General features: G+C 33.2%; 4 protein-coding genes across 5 annotated transcripts; all 4 read left to right on the plus strand.

The window, feature by feature from the left end:
• The first annotated feature begins 403 nt into the window (after positions 1-403).
• LOC128164479 (uncharacterized) lies at positions 404-2,004 on the plus strand. The gene is made up of 4 exons (XM_052828323.1): positions 404-422; positions 520-585; positions 931-1,755; positions 1,878-2,004. The coding sequence occupies exons 2-4, from the start codon at positions 525-527 to the stop codon at positions 1,889-1,891; spliced, it is 900 nt and encodes a 299-aa protein (XP_052684283.1). The 5' UTR covers positions 404-422; positions 520-524; the 3' UTR covers positions 1,892-2,004.
• Positions 2,005-8,666: 6,662 nt separating this feature from the next.
• LOC128164477 (uncharacterized) lies at positions 8,667-10,374 on the plus strand. The gene is made up of 4 exons (XM_052828319.1): positions 8,667-8,710; positions 8,942-9,007; positions 9,099-10,163; positions 10,253-10,374. Exons 2-4 carry the CDS (start codon positions 8,947-8,949, stop codon positions 10,264-10,266), a joined length of 1,140 nt encoding a protein of 379 aa, XP_052684279.1. The 5' UTR covers positions 8,667-8,710; positions 8,942-8,946; the 3' UTR covers positions 10,267-10,374.
• A 6,152-nt stretch (positions 10,375-16,526) lies between these two features.
• On the plus strand, positions 16,527-18,018 carry LOC128164478 (uncharacterized). Of its 2 annotated transcripts, XM_052828322.1 has the most exons (5): positions 16,527-16,612; positions 16,743-16,809; positions 16,904-17,464; positions 17,498-17,800; positions 17,895-18,018. In XM_052828322.1, exons 2-5 carry the CDS (start codon positions 16,749-16,751, stop codon positions 17,903-17,905), a joined length of 936 nt encoding a protein of 311 aa, XP_052684282.1. In that variant the 5' UTR covers positions 16,527-16,612; positions 16,743-16,748; the 3' UTR covers positions 17,906-18,018. The 2 variants fall into 2 exon arrangements, with proteins under 2 accessions (XP_052684282.1, XP_052684281.1); XM_052828321.1 differs by having other exon boundaries at positions 16,904-17,800.
• A 4,843-nt stretch (positions 18,019-22,861) lies between these two features.
• On the plus strand, positions 22,862-24,225 carry LOC128167611 (uncharacterized). Its single transcript, XM_052833418.1, has 4 exons — positions 22,862-22,953; positions 23,049-23,115; positions 23,203-23,928; positions 24,117-24,225. Exons 2-4 carry the CDS (start codon positions 23,055-23,057, stop codon positions 24,125-24,127), a joined length of 798 nt encoding a protein of 265 aa, XP_052689378.1. The 5' UTR covers positions 22,862-22,953; positions 23,049-23,054; the 3' UTR covers positions 24,128-24,225.
• The last annotated feature ends 3,027 nt before the right edge of the window (positions 24,226-27,252 follow it).

A 27,252-nucleotide genomic window follows, 5' to 3' on the forward strand; every position in this document is an offset into this window, starting at 1 on the left:
TTGAAAACTCCAATTGACGTTGACGAAATCAAGTTTAGATCGTCATGCAATGTGTCCTGTAATAAAACATATTACTAAGTATAAAGCACACTTTATCTTGCATATTTCTATTACGTAGAAGAAAGTGTTCGAACTCTTTAACATGGTCCTGTGCATTGTTTAACATGCATTACCATTTACGGAACAGAAAAGTAAAAGTTATTTAGATAGCATGGAATGTCAGTGATACAGACAACACAGGTTAAACATGCTGATCGGGATATTGACATTCTCTTCCTGGTCGATTTGATCTGCACCGATCATTCTAATTAGATCAATATCTCGCTATTTTCTGTTTCTTTTATAAAATAAGAGTATAAAGGATCTTTCAAGATAAGGAAAAAGCACTTGGTTTTATATCTAGAAGCTTAAAGCACATAGAAGTATATCTGATTTGAAATGAAAAGAATTACTCTGCATTTATAAAGTAAAAAAAAGAAAACTTATTTAAAAATATATTTGCTTCACTTTGTATTCCAGATATCATGCTGAAGGAACTTTGTCTGCTACTTTGCGCCACATATGTTGCCGCAACCTTCAGCACAGGTAAACTTTCTCTAAACATCAGGGTTAACTGTATAATTTATAAATTTATATCTGAATGACTATGAAACTAAAATTTACTTCGATCATATTCCTTTTTTCTATTCTTGTTAATCCCATATTCCCCCATATAGTATCTTTCGTGGTATGTATCAGTGCACTTAGTAAATCAATGAATCCACAAAATAAAATAAAAGAGTGAGATAATAGCTGTTATTCATTGAAAGAAATATAAGATACCATAGTTAAAATGTTTCGTGAGTAGATGATTAGACGATCACTGGCCAATATGAGAATTTAATGCAATATATATATTCCTTCAATAACTTTCTTTCGATTCATTTTTAGGTTACCCCTCCTATCCCACCAATCCATACCAGCCCTATCCCTCTTCTGGAGGATCTAGATACGTAGTTTACCTCCAATATCTGTACTACCTGTACGTAACCTATGGACCAACCTCTGTCCAGTACCGTCAGCTCTACTACTACTTGATCCGAATCCACGTCATTCCTTCAGGATTCAACTTTGGGGGCTCTCCTGGTGGGTTTCCATTAGGAGGTTCCACTGGAGGATTCCCAATCGGCGGTGGTATTGGAGGACTTTCACTAGGAGGATCTGGCTCTCCATTAGGCGGAAGTGGTTTTGGAGGCGGATTCCCAATTGGAGGCGGTAGTCTAGGGAGTGGTTTACCCATTGGAGGATCAAGTTTCCCAATTGGAGGCGGTAGTCCAGGAAGCAGTTTTCCAATCGGTGGTGGAATAAGTGGATTTCCTGTTGGAGGATCTGGCTTTCCAGGAAGCGGTTTAGGGGGAGGTATCCCTATCGGAGGCGGAAGTCTAGGAAGTGGTTTACCAGTTGGAGGATCTAGTTTCCCAATTGGAGGATCAAATTTCCCAATTGGAGGAGGAAGTCCAACTCTTGGCGGATTTCCATCAAATGATGGTTCGCTAAGCTTCTCTAGCAGCGGTTCTAGCTTTCAGTCTGGTAACTCTGGATTCCCAAGGGGAGGATCCCCAATTTCCGGTGGATTCCCAGGATCATCTGGTCTGAGTGGATTTCCTAGCGGACTTTCTGGCCTAACATCTGGACTTAGTGGTTTAAGTGGTTTAAACAATGGATTCCCAGGAAGTTTTGGTCCAAGCAGAGGTCATGGCGGATACAAATCCAAAGGTACATGTCTCTTTAAAAATTCATTCTTAATTGAATTGTTCACTTGTTTTATTTTACTTTTCCTCTAAATATTGATAAAAATATCAACATGGTTTTAATGGAAATACTATTTTGTTATTCAGGAGGCATTTACTAAGCTGTGGATTTGAACTTTGATTATCGAACATGGATTTAGAAACTGAATTTGCCAACATTTGATGTGTAAATATTTATGTGTAATGGATATTAATAAACAGTAGAAACCAATAACCAACCCTTGTTTGAGTTATTATAAAATATTATTATTTCATAATTGAAAAATAATAACTTTGTAATACCACTAAACCTAATTTTTTGAAAATCAGAATGCAGTATTAAAAAAGAAGAAAATTTGCTTTTTTCCAATTCGCCCATGCTCTAGATCTTATAGGTTTAAAATTTGCAATATTTCGCAGTAGTTTTTTTTCTATAAGCCATAAATAATCATCACATCTAGTTATTTTAATTACATTTTTTTGTGTTAGGGAGAAAGAAAAGCATTGAATCATTATGTTTTTTAAAGTTTCTACTGAGAGTTATATAGCGTGGTTAAAATGTACTGATATTTCAAATGTTGTTGTAGCCGTGGACATAATTAATTCATCAATGCGATTAATTAAAAAGAATTTATGCATTGTCATCAACGCATGTATGATGTGATAAAATTCTTTATAGAGCTACACGTCTTTCAATGATTTTGATGAATCTCATTTTACGATTGTTTTTTATGGACCGTCTCGTGATTCACTTTTACTAAACACCAAACCTCTTGTTGAAGTACATATTGCCTCTTTCTATATCCGTATTGAAAAAATTATATAAGTTAGAAAGAGAGCAAAAAGTGACATCATTTAAGGTTTTTTCATTTTTATCCTTTATAAACTAAATCTCAGACTAAAATAATCAAATTCAAGGGCAAAAGTCACTTTTGATGAATCGAGAATTATTCAACATTTAACATGTTTGCAGCTGTAAAGGTTCCTCTAAATTGGCAATATGTCTATCACTTTTGATAACCATTAATCAATAGTAAAACCCATCGCCTTTTTTGTATGAAATCACCCCCCCCCCCAAAAAATGATATATTTACATTTTCTCTGATATAAAAGTACGAAACGATTTTGTAATGTATACAGTAAAACCCGGTTATAGTTTATAGTTTAATAAATTGATGTTTACATCGAAGTGAATTTCATTCCCCGTGACTCTATTACATTTTGTAAACTTGATGAATATAACAATTATGTAGACCCTAAGTTATTTATTGCTACATTATTGCAATTTTATTATTCCTTTAGTAAACAGTGGTAAAAGGAGTAATTACCAATCGGTTATGAACTCGTGACTTTTTTGAAAAGGAAAATAGATACTAGTGCTACGCTGTTAAAATAGACAGCACGGAACATCTTTTTAAAAAACCGACTCGAAAAATGTTTTTGCTATTTTTGTACATCTCATAAATGTATAAACTTTCAGAAAATTACTCCATGAAATCAATCTAATTATTTCAATAAAAATCAATTAGTACTTATAACCCATAAATATGTACATCATTACATGTTACAGGGTTCCGTCCTCTATATTATTATGCATGCATATTAATTATTAACAAAGCACATGCAGGGCCCGCGAAGATTTTCCTGGACATGTTTGTTGATAAAACTATGTCCTCTCTACTTCTCCTACGTAACAATTGTTCACATTTTTAAAATAATCAGAATCGATATTAATCCCTTTTGCACGACCCTTAAATTTCCGGAGGCTCATAATTACAATAAATAGGCACTTAAAAGGGACTTTTATGTACTCCAACTGTCACAATGAACGTTATTTCTCATTTCTAACGATACATTTGGTAAATCTGAAGTCAAACACACATTTTTGCAGCTGTACTGCTTTTTTAAAACAAGACAGAATTAAATATCATTTTATTGATATCGAAGGACAAAGCATAAAGATGTCATACACCATTACTTAAAATGATAATTATTTTTTACATTAACCATTTAATAAAGATGGCATTCATCTTAGTTCTTGACAGGTTTTTTTAAAAGCTTAAATCTACTACTAAATTGTACTAACTTTAAATCGTTACCTTGTTTCAATAAATTATTTTTTGTGTAGATCATAAATATTTAGTTCAACGCCATTTTTAACAAGAGTTTATTGAGTATCTTTAATGTGAAAGATTAGGTTTAGTAGCGCACGGCGAAAACTAGCGTGAAATGATAGGATATGTTGCCATACCGTAAATAATTTTAATATATATAAGAATGTGACCCACATTTTTTTTATTTTAATATATACATGTAGCTGCTCATATCTTCTCCTCGTCGTCCTCATGAATGACTTGTCTACCAGTATTAGATACATTTCATATGGTTGAAAATGTGTCTTAAAAATCCCGGAAATGTTTACAAGTGTGTAGTGCATTTGAATTTGGACAGTTATTCATTATAAATATATTACGTCAAAGAGCTCACGGTGGATGTGACCGGTAAGCAGAGGATGCTAACTCTTCAATGGCACCTGGTCCTACCTCTAATTCTTTAAAGGCCCGTGTTTGCCCAGCTCCCATTTTGTATATTTCCTTTGAACATTTGATTTTGAACGCTGTTCGTGATCACCACATATCATATCTAAACAATGTTTATAATTTGGACAGCTATAATCTTAGAACATTTGACATCCAGTCTAAATCGTTTTCCCGACACACACTACATTGCTGAAACTACTAATAGTAATAACTGGTTATATTTCTGAATTATTAAATAAAAAGCTACACCGATACCTTTACATCCTCATTATGATATCCAATTCTTTTGACGTAACAAGTTAATGTCTTAAGTCATAGAGTTGTTTTTTTAAAACCACCCTACAACAAACATACCCTGGTAAATTGGTAGATTTCATTTCATTGTTTTGATGAAAAGCTTAACAGAAATTACGATTTGGTAGGCATGCCTGGCACTATATGGGATCTTCTTGGGTCTGTTAAACGTACAGCATCTTTGTGTTAAAGACTCAAAATAAATATAAGGACTGCATACCAATCATATATAAAGAAATGTTATTTCTTAAAAGGAAAATGAAAAGGTTGGCCCAGATTTACGATTTACGTGACATCTATGAAATTCAGGCCTAAACGTTTAATGCAACAAGATTTTGACAATTGTTACGCATGTGATTTGACGTGGATTGCAACTTAAGAAATTAAACAATTACATCAAAATAAGTTCACAAGAACAAGGCTTTGTATGTCCAAATAAAGGCAATAAAAGTAGGCATACACCATCGATGCTACAAATCTATTCATCGTCGATTTTTGATCCGTACGGCTCATCTAACTAGATTTATATATAGGAAGCACTCCAAGACAAAGTTTACACAGTAGGGTTTATTTTAGAAAAATCAAATACTTAAAGGTTACTTAGTATAAATGTTTAACTGTATCCATACACATATAACTATTTGCAGAAAAACACTTGTAAAATGCAAGAAAAGTTACTTAGATAACTGTATTTGATACTTTTAAAAGAAAAATATAATGAAGTCGTGCCTACATGTTGTCTTGATTCCAATAATCAGGTATGGGCAAATTCCTTAGCGGACTTTCTGCCCTAACCTCTGGTTTGTGTGAGTTATGTGGCTCCCAGGAGGTTATGGAACAGGTAGAGAGCAACCCAACGGCATAAAGTAAATACATCCATTCTTTTTTTTGTAAACCGAACTGATTTCGATATTTCATTGGAGACATATATATATATATATATATATATATATATATATATATATATATATATATATATATATACATGGTTTAAGCCGAATTTAATTCTTCTTTCAAGTGACATTTTCTAAGCTGTGGAATGGAACTTTGATTGTCAAACACGAATCTGCTTATATTTTTTATGCATATACATATGTGCAGTTGTAAGGGAAAAACAAAAAAGCATTCTTTGTTTGTTATATTCAATGTATATCTAAGCACACATAATATTTTGTAAACGGAAATCAGTACAGTAAAACTCGTTTAGAACGAACACGAATATTGCGAATTCACGGATATAGCGAAGTCATCCTGGATCCCCAGCTATGTAAATTTAATGAATTTCTTATACGGTTATAACGAATTACGGATATAACAAAGTGATTTCTTAAGTCCCAGTGACTTCGTTATAACCGAGTTTTGCTGTAGTCGGTTGCAAGTAGTCCTACACCAAAAATGGTTTACCTATCACTCAAAAGTTAAAAAGGTATATAAAAAATAAATAGTTAAAATAGGTATTACAAAAGAAAATCACCATCGACAACAAATGTATATATTGATAGCATCGAAGCATCCCGAATATCAAATAATTCTATGCGAGGTAAGTCACCATAACCGATGACATTGTCCACTCAAATAACCTAATTTGTGTGTGTGGGTTTTTTTTAAATATCCGTCTTATATAATATTGATGAAGTTGACTTTCTACAATTTCGTAATAAGTTAAAAGCAAACAAAATTTACGATGACAAACATAGTTCAATAGGGAGAAAAACAATGCAGTGAAGATTTAAGTAAATATTTCTCTTTCTGAAGGTTAAGCTCTCATAAGCATATATTTGCTAGAAATAATCAGAAAGGCTACTGGCATTCTTTTTAGTTTAGATAAACAGAACAGGAAACACGTTTTCAATTTTACAATTTGTTTTCCTTTCAAAAAGTAATAAAAGAAGTAATGAAAAATAAAAATACAATTATCATTGAAAACTGTAGAATATGAAGTTTTTCAATGGGTCAAAACATTTTAAATATGAAGTGCATGCTTTTTGGCAACATTTATATCTAGAATTAGTCTGCATTGCTTTAACAAAAAAGGACATAAATAAGGAATAAGGAATCATTATTTGGGTATTATGAGGTGATAATTTTGGTCGGGGCATGATCAAATCCAATAAAGCCCGATGGGCTTTATGATTGATTTGATCACACCCCGACCGAAATTATCACCTCATAATATTCAAAAAATGATCCCTTATTACTTATATAATTTTAAGCCATCGTACGATTATATATTTAAATATATTTAAGCAAACCCCGCTGGCGCCTCAATTTGGCGTCATTTGTATTATGGGTTAATATAGTATAAAATCGATACGTAGTGTTACCACAGGCAAAGACACTGGAAAATGTAAATATATGTATATATGTAACACATTTGCTTTCTAATGAATGGATAACCGTTAGACTACTTTTTTTTAGAATAGAAAACAAAACGTATCAAGAAGTTTGGTGATCAACAATGGGAGAAATGTTTAAATAATTATTAAAGAAAACCTAATTTAAAACTACAGAGTTATGATTGCAAAAGGACAGTATTTTTATGTCTATTTATTGTATGCATAAGTTTTTCTTCTTATATACACTTTAATGGATTAAATTATTAGGTGGCAAATGATAAAGAAGTATAAAAATATGTTTCTTATATTTTGAATCAAGTATCACGTCCTATAACAATGGCAGTTTAAAAAAAAATAGTCCAACACGTTTGCATCATTTTCGTTTGGTCTGCGAGGTTTTAAATTGCAAGAAGTTGGGAGATTTTTAAAATGAGGATTTTTTTGTCATTACATATCACAAGCAGATGTATAAAGCCGATGATAATAACTTTGTTAATTTGGTTTCTGCTGTTTAATAAAAGCTTAATAGAAAGGTAACACGGTCAATTATATTTGGCATATTTTTCTCGATTAACAACATCTATAAGCGTTAATGAAAGATCTTATTGGATTGTCAAAATGTGTATGTCAAAATTTTGACGCTAATGTGGAATAAAAAATGAATTAATTATTAACACAAGCTTCGTTTTAAAAAAATGCTGTTTATTTTTAATGCACGACTTGTCAACAATTTATTCTAAAGACCATTGTACTTACAAGCCGTCTGCCTTTAAGTTCTGTTTGTAAGTTATACTAACCACTTACACTTGTTTTACAAGTAATCATACATAATGATTTTACAATATCTTACAAAACCTACAAATGTTATCTATGTTTAACCAAATGTTAACGCAACGCTAATGACAGTTGTAAATTGTACAGAGTGAGAACTCAGTGAGTTTGAAAACATTTGTACATACAAACCATAACAGCGAGCTTACAAATACATGTCATTAAAAAATCCAATGCTAATGTATACAAACCAAATATCAGCATAAATAATTATAACAATCTCAGCTTACTTTTGACTGATACTCATACTATACACATATATTACTTGTCATTATTTTTACACGTGTTTATAATTCGGATAAATATTCCATCACTATAGTTTTTATCATTTTAATAAGATTTGCTGTAAAGTTGGTCAATTGCTGATTACGTTAACAATTCTCTTGGCATGGTACTAATCTGGGATTTTCCTTGGCCTGCAGTGCACGCCCAACATGTACGCTAGTCATCCCGTCCCATAATAAGAATGAGGACTGTATTTTAAAATTGATAAAGAAGTGTTATTTTTCGAATAAAAACTAGAAAGAACGGCCAAGATAAACGTGCCATCTATGCAAAACAGGTCTCTGCAACGTGTTTTCTTTAAAACAATGCAACAAGATTGGCAAATCTTTGTTCTATGAGTGTCTGATTATTTTGAGAAAACGTTCGAACTTTTGAACAGGGTCGTGTATCGTTTAACATGCATTACCATTTAAGGAACAGAATAATTAAAGTTTAATAAGTTGGCTTTTTATGTAAATGATACCAGCAACAAATGTAGGAATGCATATTTGAAATGTTAACATTAACTTTCTGATTCAGTTTTAATCTGCACTTATCATCTAAATAGATCAGTTATTTTCCATTTGATTCCTTTTATAAAGTAAATGTATATAAGGCTCTTCAAGACAAGACATGGGCACTTGGTTTAATTTCTAGAAGATAGACACAATAAAAGGTGATTTCTTTGCAGAGATATTCAACTATTTATTTTGATATTTTTTTCAAATAAAGTTAATTTCTCCTTCATTAAAATTAGGAGATTAATTGATTTTTTTAAACCAAAAACCGTACTGTAGATAAAAAAGCTTGCATCTTGCACTGCTTTTTTAAATACTTTCAAACTGAAACAGAAATATTTCATTTCTCCATTTTGATTGAAAATGTATATTTTCCCTTTGTTATACAGATATCATGCTGAAGGAACTTTGTCTGCTACTTTGCGCCACTTACGTGGCTGCAACCTTCAGCACAGGTAACATTTTCTTATTATGGCCATCGCTGACAAAACACAATTTAATTCAACAACCATAAAATTAAAACAATTTCTTTTTTGATTTCAAAAGGTTACCCCTCCTATCCCACCAATCAATACCAGCCCTATCCCTCTTCTGGAGGATCTAGATACGTAGTTTACCTCCAATATCTGTACTACCTGTACGTAACCTATGGACCAACCTCTGTCCAGTACCGTCAGCTCTACTACTACCTGATCCGACTCCACGTCATTCCTTCAGGATTCAACTTTGGGGGCTCTCCTGGTGGGTTTCCATTAGGAGGTTCCACTGGAGGATTCCCAATCGGCGGTGGTATTGGAGGACTTCCATTTGGAGGATCTGGCTCCCCATTTGGAGGAAGTGGATTGGGAGGTGGATTCCCAATTGGAGGCGGTAGTCTTGGTAGTGGTTTACCTATTGGAGGATCAAGTTTCCCAATTGGAGGCGGTAGTCCAGGAAGCAGTTTTCCAATCGGTGGTGGAATAAGTGGTCTTCCTATTGGAGGATCTGGCTTTCCATTAGGCGGAAGTGGTTTGGGAGGCAGACTTCCAATTGGAGGCGGTAGTCTTGGGAGTGGTTTACCTATTGGAGGATCAAGTTTCCCAATTGGAGGCGGTAGTCCAGGAAGCAGTTTTCCAATCGGTGGTGGAATAAGTGGTCTTCCTATTGGAGGATCTGGCTTTCCATTAGGCGGAAGTGGTTTTGGAGGCGGACTTCCAATTGGAGGCGGTAGTCTTGGGAGTGGTTTACCCATTGGAGGATCAAGTTTCCCAATTGGAGGCGGTAGTCCAGGAAGCAGTTTTCCCATCGGTGGTGGAATAAGTGGTCTTCCTATTGGAGGATCTGGCTTTCCATTAGGAGGAAGTGGTTTAGGAGGGGGTCTTGGCGGATTTCCATCAAATGGTGGTTCTTTAAGCTTCTCTAGCAGTGGTTCTAGCTTTCAATCTGGTAGCTCTGGATTCCCAAGTGGAGGATCCCCAATTTCCGGTGGATTCCCAGGATCATCCGGTCTGAGTGGATTCCCTAACGGACTTTCTGGCCTAACATCTGGACTTAGTGGATTAGGTGGTTTAGATAACGGATTCCCAGGAAGTTTTGGTCCAAGCAGAGGTCATGGCGGATACAAACAAAAAGGTACATGAAATGACATATACTGTCGATTCTTAACTTTTTTTGATTGAACGATTGATATTTCTTTTAATTCACTTAATGTGTTTTTTCAGGTGGAGTTTACTAAGAAGTGGACTTTAATTGCTGAACGTGGACACAACAAATGAATGTTTGACTTTTGATATGTAAATAATTATGTGTGATGGTTACGGAATAAATAGCAGACGCCCCAAAACTTCTTTTGTTTTAGAACATTAAGAGCAAATATTTGTTTCGTGGTTGCGTGTATCAATCTAGTAACAGGTATTAGTAGCAATCTAGTTACAGTAAGGTAGTAGAACTGTACAATGTCTGTGAAACAATGAATGTAGATAAAAATTTCATCTGTACCTTATATTTAACTGGGGAAAAAAGAATAAGCATCTGAAAAATCGTAATTTAAGCTATTTTATTTACAAGTTTCTGTTCAATGTAGGGTATATTTAGATACAAGGTATTTTTCAATATGGCCTTTTTAGATGCTGCACTTAAACGTAGTTTAAAAACAATATTTACACACATTGTATATTTCTACATATGTGTGCATTCGATATCAATGACATTCAAAGTTTAATTACACAAGACAAACCTGATCAAGGTGTACGCTTACAAGTAAACGTCATCCCGCGTTTTAAACAGATAAATCATTGTTAGATTTAATGAATCGTGTGGACTTTCCTAACTTTTTTGATGTGCATTTACGAAATAAATCATCTAATCATACCTAATAGTATTCCAAATTATAAAAAGGAGTTTTTCCGGCATACCACAGAAGAGCACCAAATGGCATGTTTTATGGCGTACTATCTACAATGTAATATTGATATCCATGGCAAAGAACGTATAAAATAGCTTACACACAGTATGATAATTTGTCTGAATGAAATAGTGTTATAGGATTTACGATATCCAAAAATGAGCATTCAATGCCTAATAGTTTAACAAAGTTAAATATTCAAAACATATTTAAAAGATAATGAAATTTAAAATGTTGGATGGTCTAGCGATACTAATCTCCTTTAGATGAGGAGTTATTAAAATGATATAGGAATATGTTTCCATTTCAAGCCTAAAATATTTGGAAGTTTTCTTTACTAACTGAGAGTTTATGCCAAGTTTAATGAAGATCTGATAAGTACTTCGCAGACTAACTAGCTTCCTTAAACATTAAATTATCCGATAAATTGATATGGTTGCTCAAGAATACGGGATTTCTTTCAAATATGATTTTAAAAATTAATTGTGATTTTATGCATTAAGTTGGAATTTAGGCGGGAACGATAAACTGGAATATTTCTACGCTATGATTATGTTTTAAGTAGTTTAAACGGTATAATTTTTTATTTTTAGGCATCGTTTTCTGTTTGAAATATTTTTTAAAAAACATTTTCTATCTACAGGTTTTGGATTCATAGATTGATTATTATCTAAACCCAATTATTCCAAAATGTATATCTGGCAAGTTAGTTTGAACATATTTTATTGCATATATATAAAATACAGTTGGTTTTTACACAAGTTCTGACAAATTACTAGGTTCTCACTTCAAAACAAACAATTTAAAACTTATGCTAAATAAATCCAGATTCAAATATATTTCTTCAAGTAAATTTTAATAACCTTCAGTAAATATTTTAACACTTTTCTTCCAGGATTAGCGCTTTTCAGTGCCTTCAGTACTTTGATTTTACCTAGTTTAAACAGTCAAAGAAAATTTACCTGCTTCTTGTTATGTGAGATATCCTGTCGTTGATTACCGTTCAAGGAGAGCAATTGTTTGTAGGTCATGAATAGTATTTGTTAACACGATAATTAAAATATATAATATCTGATATGTTTATTTATGCAACAGAGATTTATTAGTTTTCGTAAAAATAGGCTGTTATCCTGTAATGGTGTGATACTTTTGATTTCATTTTTTAGCCGGCCTCTGCTGAAAGCAGAGTCCTGGCTGTAGGCAGGCAAATCACCAATGTTACTATAAATTGCACAACTTCAAAAGTAAACAAAAAACCAAACAGCGTCAAAGCTTCCGCTTTACCAAATAGTTACACAAAGAGCCACGTTTTGTCAAAAGTGTTTGCATTTTGTTTCTTTTTTATAATTTCGAGAGAATTGTCTATCTTTTTTAGTTTTCTTAATAATAATGTGTTTAAAAAAAAAGACTATGCATTGTGGACACATACAATGCGCATAAATTTCCATGAACTACTTTTTTTCAGTCTTTACTACACAATATGCATAAAGACACACCAAAAGAGCCCGGCTTTCAGTACTTCAGTACTTTGATTGTTCTTGAGCTGTCCTTCAAACTTTCAATAAACAATGATGAACAATAGTTACATTTTGATCTCGCTAACATTTGTACCGAATGACCCTACAAAATTTGCTGTATCTCCTGGCGGAATGACAGAAACAAAATATGTTTGTAATTCATATTTGTGTGGGAAAACCTGAATAGTCAAGAAGTTGACGATTAGTCGGATAAACCGACGTTTGAAAACTAAAGTTTCCGAATAACTAAGATTGAAAATAGCAATATGGATTACTATTCACTGGACGTCGAGTAGTACCCTGATAAATTGTTTGTTTTTACTGTTTTCTGAAGGACTACATTTATATATCTGAACTAATATTGAGAACCCGGTTGTCTTCAGACAGTTATTAATGTTTATTTAAAGCAAACCATCTAACTTTTCTTCGGTGTACGAAAGATGAATAGGGACCAATAACAAAATATTTTTATTTCGTAATTACGAGAAAAGATATCGTTATTACCAGTTAATTTTCTCGTTATTACGAGAAAAGTACTCGTTATTTCAAGAAAAAGATTTCGTTATAACGAGCTAATTAACTCGTTTCTACAAAAACGATCTCGGAGTTTCGAGACAAGATCTTATTATTACGAGATAAGATCTATAGAAAATGGTACGTTTCTGGAAAGATCTTCAAGTCGATTGGTTCACCTTTTCAATCTATTTTATTCTTTAGAAAACGTTAATTAAATTTTGTTTAATTCATAAATAATAACGATCGTTATTCATTAATTTCTACATAAAATGATCGAATTTTATAAATTATCTTGTATGAATAAGTGGAAACTTCATGTTATTTTTCTTTTTAACGTATATTACAATCCTATTCCGAAGTAAATAATAGGTAATTCTCGTCAATTAAAAAAAATTCTTTTAGTTACAGATGACTATTAAGTTTCATTCATGGATATAGGCCTACGGGATTTACCCCGGATTGTGTTTTATATATTCATGCACAACTTATATTGAATTTCTTATGTACATCTTTTTTTACACGATGAGAGAGAAGAAGAGAGAAAGAGAGTAGAACAATAAAACACACTATTTTTATAGATTTCGTAAAAAGGAGATATTTTCTCGTTATTACGAGATCTTTTCTTGTAATAACGAAATAATTAACTCGTAATAACGAGATCTTTCCTCGTAATTACAAGATCTTTTCTCGGTATTTTTGAGATAATTTTTTTAATGTGGCCCTTTTCGTCTTTCGTAGTGGTGTGTGAAACTAAACACATTGAAAAATAGAATCGTGTGAAGGAATAGGAGAACTTCACACTAAATGGTTTCAATGAACTGTTAGGTATAAAACCATGCTATCACCTTTCACCAACCTTGTCCGCATTATTAATGACATTTCTGGACATGACTTTCCCAGTCTAGAGAAATAAAAATAGGATGTTTCCTAATGCGATGATATATTAGTTATCGAAAATCTACTTCAATGAGCATGGTCATGATTTTTGTCAAAACTTATTTTTCTGATTTTAATATTTCCAATAAGTAAAGCATTTCTTATAGTCAACCAAAATTTGAGTTTCAGTTGTCAAGTTAAAACCGATACACAGAGCTCAAAATTCTTTGTTATGAAAATAGAGCTCAGGTCATGCTTTTGGTTAGATTTTTAAAAAAAAATTCACGTTTTTACCTCAAATGAATGTGACAAATATTCAATGCTAGGAACTGTATATTTATGTTCAAAACGAATATGTAGATGGAACAATCAGCTTTTATAGTAGTTTTATCCGGTATATTGAACCAATGTAAGCAAACACATGGCACGACAATCAGGGTTGGAGTTACATTAAAAAAAATTGTTTAGAAAGACAATAGATTTATTTTTTCATTTGGGATTAAAAAAGGAGCCATCATTTCAAACCTTTGAATTTGGTTTGTTAATGAATTTAACAACACAGTAAATTGTTATATCCAACAATGTTTTCAGAATCATCATTCGATGTAAAAACATATAACCTATTGTCTAAAAATAAATAAATAAGACATTCCTTTTTCTAGTCTGAATTAAAAGTTGTAAGCTGTTAGCCAAAAATAAAACTTAAGAAAATTGAGAAGCAAATATACACTACTTTCTCTACATGTAAATTTGTTCACTTTGATTGAGGAGATAGTCTTATCAAGTGTCAAATGTTTTACATAGATTTAGATAAATATAAAATACCATATTTTCAGACTTAAAATTTCAATCGATTTGTTGTCTTCTACTTTAAAAATGTTAAACTTAATGAAAACTCTTTAAATTATGCCTGTGTAAGAATATCTAAATAATTTTTTCTCTTGTCCACGATTATTTTTCATAATGATTTATCGCCATCTTAATGGTTTCCTCAGGACACCGATATGATCTCCTTTGATTTGTTCATTACTTTTCATTTTTTAATAATTTCTGTTTGGTTCCGTTTATGAATGGCTTTTTAAAATTGTGTTATTTACCTGTACTGTTTTAGGTAAAAGTCAGCAAAAAACAGATTGAAAGTTTGTGTACCAAATCCTGTTTGTCTGTGGACATTAGAATGTATTTACAAGGCAAATCAGGTTTTCACACACAAAACTTAAAACTGAAACTGTTTTTGAAATGTGTATTATGACAAATAACTTCATCTGACTATAAAAGTTTCGTATATTTTAATACATGTATATTAGAAAGATAGCAATTTTCTAGGTAAGAGAAAATCTAGCTTTCAGCAATTGTCTAGGTTAAATAAAACCCAGATTTCAGTAATCAGAAAAACAGCGATCAAATGTCACGAATTGAAAGAAAATTAAAAATTTCAATTCAGATGAAAATGTCGATTTTCTAAATCATGATATTGAAACGATTCAACGAATGGTTGGAAACCCGTACAAAAGTATTAAAACTTCTCGATTCTAAAATATACGAATACCTTTTGTTAAACTGATATATTTCAAATGTGTTTTGAAAGTGACTGGAGATTAAGAATTTAAGAATAAGAGACTTTTTTATTATGTTTCATCAACTACAATATCTCAAAGAATGGCACCTTTCATATATATAATAATGAAGAAACGGTCTCCATCAGTAACATTTCTTTTTTTCATTTTGATTTTCAGAATATATACCGATAATTAGATTTCGTATGAATTACAAATGAAAGACACCCCCCCCCCCCCAAGAAAAAAAATAAGTAAAAACACCCGAAAATTATTCTATCCATCATTAAGCATTTAGCAGATTCTTAAAACCTTACAAAGTTGATGCCAAATTAAGAAATTGTTTAATTTCAAATGTCGACTGATAATCGTTCATAATTAACATTTGTTTGAATTTTCAAGATAAATACATGTCATTTTTTTGTTTTTTTTGTTTTTTTAAAAGTAATTGATAATGAAATGATTTATATTAGCGCCAAATATATATCTATATTTTAGTTAAATCTTTTAACAATTTAATCTATTGTTGTCCTCTGCGCTTCCCGCAACGGGAAGCTAACATTAGTGCCACCCATTGGGGAAAAATCAGTAGAAGTTTTTCCTACCATAGTTAGCCCTTATCCTCTTTATCCACCACTGCCTGATTACCCCAACCCACCCCTCCCACAGTGTAAATTAACAAATGTACAAATCTGGTGTTAGTCTAGACGTTTAATGCCTTTGCTCGGGCAATGAACCCGTTTTAACAGTAATATCATTGTTTCCAAACAATGAGCAATGGGTCGCCCATTTTAACTAATACTCCTAATAAACCACAAGATTTCCAACATTGGTGAAGCTTACATTATTTTACTTGTTCTTAGCCCTCCCTGTAAGGTGCGATAATTCCTATTCTTGTTCAAGAAATACAGGTTCAAATGATTTACAAATCTCCAAACTCCATCAATTATCAATATTTTATTATCATTGCGTAACAAAGGAAAAACGGAATTTTAGTTTCTGCTTGTAAATTCAACGAAAACAGGAGTAAGAACACAACTTTCTTTGATGTTTTTAATTTTGTCTTCCGCGTTCATCATAGCGCTTGTCATTGAATCGATCTCTCGTGTACCGCACTGGGTTAATGCTTTGTCCGGATCAAGTATTTAAGCAGAACTTTCCAACAGACCAGCACAGTTTGGGCTAACCTTCCAAAGAAACTGCTCCAAAAAGGTACATTAAATAGTAACTGACGAATTGAACTTGAGTCTTTGTTTAGATATCTACATTTCCAAGATTCTTGATAAGATTTCGGACAGTGTTTAGTTAAATTTTCTTATAATTTTGCATCTTTGTTTTGTAGATCACCATGCTGAAAGAAATTTGCTTTTTGTTGATGGTCACTTATGTGACAGCAACTTACAGCACAGGTAAGATTAACTATAGGCTCTTCTAGTTTAGTTCTTATTCATAACCATTCATGACTAATTTTTACTTTAATATTTTGATTTCTATTTGTTTTAGGTTATCCCACCTATCCAAGCTACCCTAGCTACCCATCTTATCCCCCTGTCCCGACCTATCCCTCTGGTGGATACAGATACGTCATTTACGTTCAATACCTGTACTACCTGTACATCACCTACGGACCCAACTCTGTCCAATACACCCAGTACTACCAATATCTGGTCAGACTGCACATCATCCCTGTAGGATTCAATTTCGGATCTGGTGGTTTCCCTGGAGGATTCCCTGGTGGTATTGGCGGAAGTAGAATTATAGGAGGCGGTAGTGGAACTATCCCACTTGGAAGCGGTTACATTCCTAGTGGTGGATCTCCATATGGACCTGGTATTGGTGGAATCGGAGGAGGATTTCCATCAGGAAGTTCTCTTAGTATCTCAAGTGGAAGCACTGGTTTCTCATCTGGATTCCCAAGCGGTGGATTCCCAAGCGGTGGATTTCCAAGCGGCGGTTTCCCAAGCGGTGGATTCCCAAGTGGCGGATCCACCAGCTTCTCAAGTGGTGGCTCCTTTTTGAGTAGCGGTGGTAGCGGTCTTGGAGGACTAGGAGGCGGAATTGGAGGTGGACTTGGCGGAATTGGAGGCGGAATTGGAGGTGGACTTGGCGGAATTGGAGGTGGACTCGGCGGAATTGGAGGTGGACTTGGCGGTGGATTAGGCGGAATCGGCGGTGGATTAGGCGGAATCGGCGGTGGATTAGGAGGAATTGGCGGTGGATTAGGCGGAATCGGCGGTGGATTAGGAGGAATCGGCGGTGGATTAGGAGGTGGTTTAGGAGGCGGACTCGGCGGTGGATTAGGAGGAATCGGCGGTGGATTAGGAGGTGGTTTAGGAGGTGGACTTGGCGGAGGATTAGGAGGAGGCGGACTCGGTGGTGGTTTTGGTGGAAAAAAAAGTGGTAAGTCTATTAATTCTTAACTAGTGTTTAAAACCCAATTTAATAATACGTTTTTTTCTTGACCTACTTTGAATGACATACTTGCTTTTTTCAGGTTACTACTAAATTACCACCTCACTGATGACGACTGATATGAACTGGACTCTCATTTCTATTGTTTACTTATTATAAGGTTGTGGAATAAAGAGATGACGCCCAAGCAAAGTTTTATTTGTTTTCTTTACTCATATATACTTGAGATATATACTTATAACAAAGTTAATAAAAAAATAAATAAAATAGAGAATCTTTAATTCCAATTTTTTATAAAACAAATGCTGTAGAATGAATAGAATATTTTTAAAAAAATCTTTTTATGAACATTTTTAACGAAAACGAAGTCCTCCGGTCACTAGTTTGTGAGAACAAATCACTTCCGGTTTGCTTAACAGATATCAAAACTTTTATAAGCATTTGCGTACTCCTGGAACGAATTCTTTATTTATTCTCTGGCAACTTTTGAAATCTCTATTGTTTCCTGTTATTGACGTACATGTATGACCAAAACCAGGAACGAATATAACCGCGCCAAGCAAGTGTTAAAAATATGTCTCAAATTCAATCAAAACTATTTGCAAGTATTGTTACTGATGACGAAACATGCGCTCACTATTTCGAATCAATAAGACAAATTGAAACAAAAATCTCTTACTAAACACGGTAGAAGGCCTGTAGTTGCCGAAAGAACCATTGGCGTATTTTTGCATATTTTTCTCATGTGATGGTAAAGTCGAACAAATTCCGTTTTCAAGAGTAACAGTGCTACAGGTTGGTATGACCTATATTTTATACTAAGAAGCTGATAGCAACTTGCTGTGTGTGAGAGTCTGTGAGAAAGTGCTGCTCCGTATGTCAGTATAAAATAAATATGTGAAAAATAAAAATAAAAAAATTTTGAAGTCGGAGAAGGTCACCATCTTGCCTCAACCACTATACTTTTTCCTTTTTTCAAAACTTAAAAAGTCCATATGTTGTCGTCGGTGCAAGTGTTGACAAGCTTCAGTCAGTGCCGTAGAAGTTACAAAAATCAGCGTACCGCGTTTCAGAAATGGATCCAGAGGTTGATATTATGTATTGCAAAGCGAGGAGATACTATGAAAAATGTACATTACATATCAAAAAACCCTCCTATGTAGAATTTAAAAATGGTTTTCTTTCTAATGAAAGCGAAAGTATTTAGTTTTCATTTAATTAAGTTGGTTATAGGGTGAAATTCCAATAGTAAGAATTATAAAAATCAAAAACTTCATTTTCAGTTACCTCCGGAAACAATTAATTGTTTAAATAATGTGTATAGTATTGCAGATATTGATATGGAATGTAAAAATAATTAATGTTAAGGGGGTTCAAGTAGGTTTGTTAAAAGGGCAAAATTACAATGAAACAATATTCTCATTTTACTACATGTATTAGATGATGAAGTTTTAGCATTCCTGCGTAGTTTTATAGAATGATATCGTCCGGATATTTTAATACATTTTAAAAGAACCTCTCAAATTACAGCAACATGCACTATAGGATTAAAAGTGCACTACTTTTGGCACTGAAAATATGCGAAATAAATACAATTGAACTTTTCAATATTTTTAGATAGATCGTCTCAAAAGATAAAAATACTCATCTTTTTGGAGCATAATAAAGGTAGTGAGGAACTAAGGATTATATGAAAACTAGAAACATAAATCTGATTACTACTTATTTTGTGTAGAATTTCAAAGGCAATATTTTGTTTATGCTTCTTATGCAATGTCAATTCACTGAAATAATCCTACAGATATCCTGTTTAATGTAACGTCATACGTTCCTTGGCAATATTCACCAATTAAACAGCTTAAAAGCAAATACAAATATTCAATTCTTGTTCTTAAATGTTGTATTATTTCCTATTAATTTTTCAAAGAATTTAAGCGATTTTCAAAAGGACAAAAAGTTTAATTCTCATTTTAATTGATTAAAAATAGAGCATTTTTGTCAATCTGTGTAATCACATTGTTCATCACGAGAACAACGAAGTTTTTCTAATAGGTTAACTATGTAAAATATATTTCGATAGATGGCATTTGGTGATATCAAAAAATGTTCAAAAGCAAAAGTCCACAGGAAAAATACAAAACAGGCGCAGAGCTAACACGTACCTCTAAAAACATTAGAGGTAGGATTAGGTGGAGGGGTGAGGCTTCTCAGCTGACGGGTCACACCCGTCGTGTGCTCTTTGTCGTAATCGGGAAAAAGCATTACTGTTGCTGGATGTGTGAAATGCAAAACTCGAATAGAAGAAGAAAGACTTTAATCTGAGGAATAGAGGATTTATTAAAAATATTAATAATTGACAAGTGTCTGGCAATCAAAATGTATGGGAAAAAATACAAAACAAACAATATTAGTATTTGCAAAACTTCTGAAATGCAAAACTCACAGATTCTGTATTATGTAAACACAACAAGGACTAGAATATTGTATTTAATATGACAGTAGATATCTGAAACACAAAGAACTGTGTATGATATGGGTTAAATTTGGCCCCCCTAATTCGCCATTTTTTAAAGTGTTTCTGGTACAATAAAATGTTGAAGAAGAGTTGATGTAAAATATATTTTTCACCTATTCATTTGACTAATTTGCACCCACTTGCATTGGTGACGTCAGAAGTGACGCTTTTTCTATAATTCAATCAAAATCAGTCAAAAATGGACATTTTCTTATCTTTTTATGAATGGGAAATTTAGAGCGCGTGCTTGAACAAGAAAAATGCTTTTGTCACTTATTAGCATTGGCTAGATACATCTCTGATTAAAATATTTTGTTTGTTCAAGCATGCGCCCTATGTTTTCTGAAAGAAAAACTGCTTGAAAACAAGCTGCTTTATGCTAAAAATGCAAAATGGCGGGAAACGGCTGTCTTTACGATGACATATTTCTAAATTGTGGGCAGTTAAATCAAAATGAACGTTATGTAAAAACATCACATATATATCTGTACAAAGAAAACAAAGAATTACAGTAAAATGATGATGTTCATATAAGGGGGGGGGGGGGGGGGGGTTAGGCCCATATCATATATAGTCCTTTATATACAGATTATACTGTACGTAAACTTTTATTCTTATTTCGCACATATCTTGTTCAAATTGTTGAACCATGTATTATAAGATTATTTTCTACAAGTGAACATCAATTATCTTAAGTTGCAGAATTTTATCGTCTCTACAAAAGATCATTCATATTCATATATTTACATTCCACATAATTTTGATTGTAAAGTGTGTTGAAAGCTACGGCAGTTATAACACTGTAATGCACACAGGGTTCTCAAAGGTTAAAATGACGAGTTTTATTATGACGTCACAAATGTTGAACGCTGTTAACTGCAATGTCACAAGCGAAAGTCAAAGTTCACGTTTGCGGTTGTTACTGTGGCTCTTCCATTTATATGAACTTACCCTTAGGATAAGATAGGAATTTTAAGGTATAAATCACATTTTCAGACATGGCATGAAGTTAAAATAATGTAAATATAAGCATTAAATCATGATTTTTTGAAGTATACAGTCTCATATCTCCAGCGATGCTTGCATACAAATTGAGTAACGCGCTTTAGCGCGTTATGAAAACACACCGCTGCAGTCATGAGACTGTATACTTCAAAAAATCATGATTCAATGCTATAATACAACGAACAAAATATGTTATGCAGATTAAAAAAAAAATGGGACAAAATTTTATTTCAAACATGAGTAATAAATAAAGATCTCCACATCAATGTTATTAATATAGAAAAATGTTTATTTCTCATTTATTTCAAAAAATGGATACCTACAAGGGTTTTAAGAAAAGCAAGTTATGAACAATCAAGAAGTTTACAGTTAAGAAATCGGTTTTCTGTATTTTAAAAAAACTAGCTTTATAAACTTTGGAAAATAAAATGTTAAAAAGAAAAGTTTTAACGATTATAAGTTTATGGACTAGCAACATCTGCAGTATCCTGCCACGTGGACGCTTCGTATGTCCAAATAATGAAGTACAGAATTATATTGTACATGTATATTCTTCGATTATCAAGTGTACTCGTGTATTTATAAATCAAATCATTATTGATTACAAATAATGAAAATAACATACATGTACTATTCATCTTTTCATACATTATGTACATATTTATAATTTGTTTCATTTTGTTACCAAATTTCAATTGAAATCAATGGTAATTCACAATTAATACGTAATTGGTTAAGGATTGAAATGCAAATAACACACTCTCATTTAGTCAAATACATTCATTAATACGTAATTGGATTCAAGGAAACTGGATGGTGAACAAAATTAGCCATCATCTAACTTCATTAAATTTTTAGATAATATGCCTTTAGCTATAAACTATTACTTTGTAAAGAAACAGTTTATATATTTTACTTTTTAGGCATTTTCCAATAATCTTATATAGAAGTCTCATTTTAAAGGAGATCAATACAGTCTAAAAATGACCACGACCATTGAGCCCCCTTAAGGACTGAATAGGACGCACTAAAATTTTGTAACGTTCTTTCTTTCACATATCCTTATCGTCAACTATTCATTTGTATTCTTTTTTTGCATCTTTTATCGGTTTAAAAATCATTATTATTCTTATCGCCAAAAGCTGTTAATATTTAAAACAATGAATATATTGAAAGAAATATTGAGAAAATAAACAATCCTTAACTATCAGAAAATTATTTCACAAAAATATACATTCCTAGTTCGCTCTTAAAGTGTCCAGTAATGAAAATTACGGGAAGAAAAGATGGAAAATCTGTGCGGCATAAAAAACTCACACAAATAAACAAATGTTCCTTTCACAAAGGGTTCCTGAGAAATGAATGTTTTAAATTATTTCTTGAAAATTAATTGATATTGATTACGCAAGATTATTGCATAACAAAGAGACAAGGAAATTTATTTTGCGTGTTTATTCCTCAAAACATACGTTTACGCATGTATTTTATTGAAACCAGACTTCCGTGTTCAGTTTATCACAGAAAGGTGCTATATCATCCATTCTTGGTAAAGTATATAAGGGGGTCCTTCTCTACCAGAAGTCAACAGCGGTACCACCCTCCAACAAGAAGCAACTAACAGGTACTTGAAACAGTTTTAAAAACGAAATAAGTGCCATAATGATACTTAAGAATTTTCTTTTATATATACTCCATTTTTTAAAAATATCTTTTCAGATCACCATGTTGAAAGAATTTTGCTTTTTGTTGATGGTCACTTATGTGGCGGCAACATATAAAACAGGTAATTTTTTCTTTGTGAGCAGCTACATTTGAATGTTTATAGTTTAAGTCTCTGTTCAGTAGCCTTTTCTTTGCTGCTCGGTTGTAGGTTTCCCCTTGATGCCCTTCAACACTAACATCCAAAACTTTCCTCCTGTCCCGACCTATCCCTCTGGTGGATACAGATACTTCGTTTACGTTCAATACCTGTACTACCTGTACATCACCTACGGACCCAACTCTGTCCAATACACCCAGTACTACCAATATCTGGTCAGGCTGCACATCATCCCTGTAGGATTCAATTTCGGATCTGGTGGTTTCCCTGGAGGATTCCCTGGTGGTATTGGCGGAAGTAGAATTATAGGAGGCGGTAGTGGTATTATCCCACTTGGAAGCGGTTACATTCCTAGTGGCGGATCTCCATATGGACCTGGTATTGGTGGAATCGGAGGAGGATTTCCAACAGGGAGTTCATTGAGTATCTCAGGCGGTAGCACTGGTTTCTCGTCCGGATTCCCAAGCGGTGGTTTCCCAAGCGGTGGTTTCCCAGGGGCTGGGTTCCCTAGCGGAGGTTTTCCATCTGGAAGTTCATTGAGTATCTCTAGCGGAAGTTCTGGTTTCTCATCAGGATTCCCAAGCGGTGGATTCCCCAGTGGTGGTTTCCCAATCGGTGGTTTCCCAAGTGGTGGAGTATCATCCACCAGCTTTTCCAGCGGCGACTCCATTTTGAGTAGCGATGGTTTCGGTGACGGTTTTGGTGGCGGTTTGGGAGGCGGAATTGGTGGAATAGGAAGTGCATCTGGAGGTGGCCTGGTTGGAAAACCTAAACTCGGTACATGTTTGTTTTGGAATATTGTTTAATCTTAAAGATATCTTTCGCAATCTAAAAATAAAACAATCAAAACTGTAGCTCTGCTAAATACATCGGGATATCTCAATTATATTCCCGTAGTTTCGCAGTTCTGGCTAATATGTACATGTATATACAAAATTGATTGACTATTTTTTTCCGTTTTTTAGGTTACTACTAAACCTTATCCTAGCTGTTAAAGACTGGAAGCTGATGGGTACTTGACTCTATTCTGATTGCATTTACCGTTAGAATGTGTTAATAAAATATGACACTCTTTTCTTGTCTGTTACATTTTTAAGGTATATTTAGACATCCTTCATTTTGCCAGGATTGTCTATTTGAATAAACGAGTACATTTAATTAATTAAAGTTTGAAGGTGATTGTCTATTCATTTTCCAACTGTTTTATTTGAAAATAGTTTTTGCATCCAGTCAACAATGAAATTCCCTTTATAGCTTGATATATATTTAAAACCGTCACGGGTTGCTCGGAAAGGGACATGGTTATTCACTTTTGGTTTTCCTTTCTGAATATTTACAATAGGAAGAACCTTTTGAGATGTTGCTCTTAAAATAATAACTCTCTAATGGAAAATAATGACTCTTTAATGGAAATAATCAAAATGAAGATCTGGATACGGAATAATAATAAAAAAAAAAACAACAAAAATTCGGTTAAAACATTCGTTTAAAGATAGATTTATGTTCTGCAAGCTGACATAAATTATTTACTGTGTTAAAACCTCATAAAAATTAAACATGCGCATGTGGTTTCCCTGAAGGATTCCCTGGTGGTATTGACGGAAGTAGAATTATAGGAGGCGGTAGCATAGGGGTGGTATGAGACACCTGGCAATATTTATGTGTTTTAAATTACATTTTAATCAAATTACCTTCACAGGTTAAGAATTTCAAATTTTACGAAATAAGATTTTTGAAAAGGCAAATATTAGAAATGCCCCAGCAGGATTTGAACTCATGACTTACAGATTCGTAGTAAACGCCCGAACCAATTGCGCAACTACTAGGTAACTATTATGGGAAAGAACATATAAAATCGAACTTGATTTTTTTGTTTATTTCGATAAAAAGTATGTCACAATATGAATGTGTCTTGATTAGGAACCAGAATTATGACACCTTTTAATTAAGTGTATAATACCATATGGTGTTCTATGATGCTCGACTCTTAAAGTACACATAAAATATGTGTAATGTTCAAATTTTTTAAGCTGCTTGGTAAAATTGTATATCAGTTTTATAAACGCTGTCAAAATATTGTTATACATGTACTATTGTTTATGCATACAGGCAGGTAGCAATTATTGAAAACGTGTGGTATTCTTAAAAAATCTTCCTTTTAAAAATAATTTGGCTGGAAAAATTCAAATTTAAGTGGAAGCATCCTCAGGTAGTGTAGATTAAAGTTTGTTCAAATCATGGTTCCGAGGAAACGGAAGTCCCTAGAAACTCATATTTCTGTAGCATCCTCGGGTAGTGTAGATTGAAGATTGTTTAAATCATGATTAGCGGGGGTAGGATGAGGCCACAATGGTGGAACAATTTTCACAAAGGAATATATAGAAAAAATCTATAAAAATCTTCTTTTCAACAACTATTAGGCAAGAAAAGCTCAATTTTCTGTGGAAGCATCCTCAGGGAGTGTATGTTGAAGCTTGTAGAAATCATGACCCCGGTGTAAGGTGGGATCATAATGGAGGTTGATTGTTAATTTTTTACATGGGAAGATACGGATAAAAACCTTTAAAATGTTTTGGAGAAGCTGTCAAAAAAAGCGGAAATTTGTGTAAAAGCACAGATTGTGCTGACTGAAGTTTGATCATGATTCTCTTGAGAAAGGTGGGATCACAGAAGGTGGGGGGGGGGGGATAGGAATAGAGAAAAATCTTAACAACAAAAGGGGATTGGTATTGTTTGGATGAAAATCGGCAGATTTTTGTAGCTTTTGTGTAAGATCTACTGTACTTAATTGTCAAGATATTTTAAATTTGATTCTAACATGCTCATCTAATCACAGTTACGGCTACTGTTGCAGCTATGTGGCCCCTGTTCCTCTTTTTTTTCCTCTTCAAGAACGTTTTATGAGTCTGCCCCACCCCCACCCCACACGTTCAAAATGATGCTACGTGTTTGGTAAACTCATAGGCAAGTTGAAGTAGTTAATCTTATTGCTTTTGAAAGTTAAGCGATATGTCCAAAGAGAACATATCTTACAAAGTGTGTATACAAGACCCACTTTACTGAAAAGGAAGCTACCAAGTGATTTTGCACCGTATAAAAAGATGTCCCGTTGGTGAGGGTTAATATGTTTATGACTTTGCCGTTCGCCAACAATGACTTCAGATAGCTTTAAAATATTTTGGCGAACATAAAATACCTTTTGTAAAATTTTTTTTAAAAAGTATCTCCAGTTTTTTATTTTGAAATTCAATAATGATGTTTGTATTATTTATGCGACATCTTAGGCAGATTCAGTGCATTTTTATCGATATCATGAGAGTCTGAAACTTGAGAGAATTGCTTTTGTTTGAAGAATTATTTGATTTAGTAAAGACATAAAAGCTAGCGCCATGAAATATAAAACTAGTATTTGATCGTAGTTGTATACTTGTATTTATTCATTGCTTGCAATTTTACATGTTGATCTTCTGTGAATTATCTGTTCTTTTTAGGATTATAAGCAATTAATTTTGTTTACGTTCTGGAAGTGAGAAGTCTTGATTTCAAAGAGTAGCACACATTTTGGTCCCCTTGGATCTTCTTAGATATATAAGCAACAAAAATATGTCAATAAAAAACCTAAAAGAACAGATCAATTATTTTCAAACTGATTCCATGGGGATTTTTCGTCACTAACTTCTTAAAATGTTTTACTTGTAAAAGAGCTTACAGTACTGTACAAGTGTCAAATGAGGGATTTTCAATAACTATAATGAATTATTTTCAATCGATATTCAAACGAATATAGGTTGACATGATTTTTATAATATTTAAGAGGGAATGTCACGAACCATCAAGCTTCATCCCTAAAATTAATTAAAACTATATTTTTTGAAAAACCAATTTTTACTCCAGTTGTGGGTCAAGTAAAACAATCCTAATATATCAGACAATTTTTTTTGCAATATTGCGCTCCATTCCCATGGTAACCAATAGGGAAAAAAGGGGGGTTGAAATTTGGTGAAATGTGAAATTTTCTCAAATTTGAGATGTTGCATAATAAAAAGTATGAAAAAATCAATAGATATACAACCGTTTGCCTCAATTCATTAATTTTCACCA

Source organism: Crassostrea angulata, chromosome 10, assembly GCF_025612915.1.
Source record: "Crassostrea angulata isolate pt1a10 chromosome 10, ASM2561291v2, whole genome shotgun sequence".
Lineage (NCBI taxonomy): Eukaryota > Metazoa > Mollusca > Bivalvia > Ostreida > Ostreidae > Magallana > Magallana angulata.

Bases quoted from the DNA above. Each gene is read 5' to 3' on its own strand.
- LOC128164478 (XM_052828321.1), top strand. From the start codon at position 16,749: ATGCTGAAAGAAATTTGCTTTTTGTTGATGGTCACTTATGTGACAGCA. The intron at 16,810-16,903 runs GTAAGATTAACT...TATTTGTTTTAG, and splicing joins GACAGCAACTTACAGCACAG to GTTATCCCACCTATCCAAGC.
- LOC128167611 (XM_052833418.1), top strand. From the start codon at position 23,055: ATGTTGAAAGAATTTTGCTTTTTGTTGATGGTCACTTATGTGGCGGCA. The intron at 23,116-23,202 runs GTAATTTTTTCT...GCTCGGTTGTAG, and splicing joins GGCGGCAACATATAAAACAG to GTTTCCCCTTGATGCCCTTC.
- LOC128164477 (XM_052828319.1), top strand. From the start codon at position 8,947: ATGCTGAAGGAACTTTGTCTGCTACTTTGCGCCACTTACGTGGCTGCA. The intron at 9,008-9,098 runs GTAACATTTTCT...TGATTTCAAAAG, and splicing joins GGCTGCAACCTTCAGCACAG to GTTACCCCTCCTATCCCACC.
- LOC128164479 (XM_052828323.1), top strand. From the start codon at position 525: ATGCTGAAGGAACTTTGTCTGCTACTTTGCGCCACATATGTTGCCGCA. The intron at 586-930 runs GTAAACTTTCTC...ATTCATTTTTAG, and splicing joins TGCCGCAACCTTCAGCACAG to GTTACCCCTCCTATCCCACC.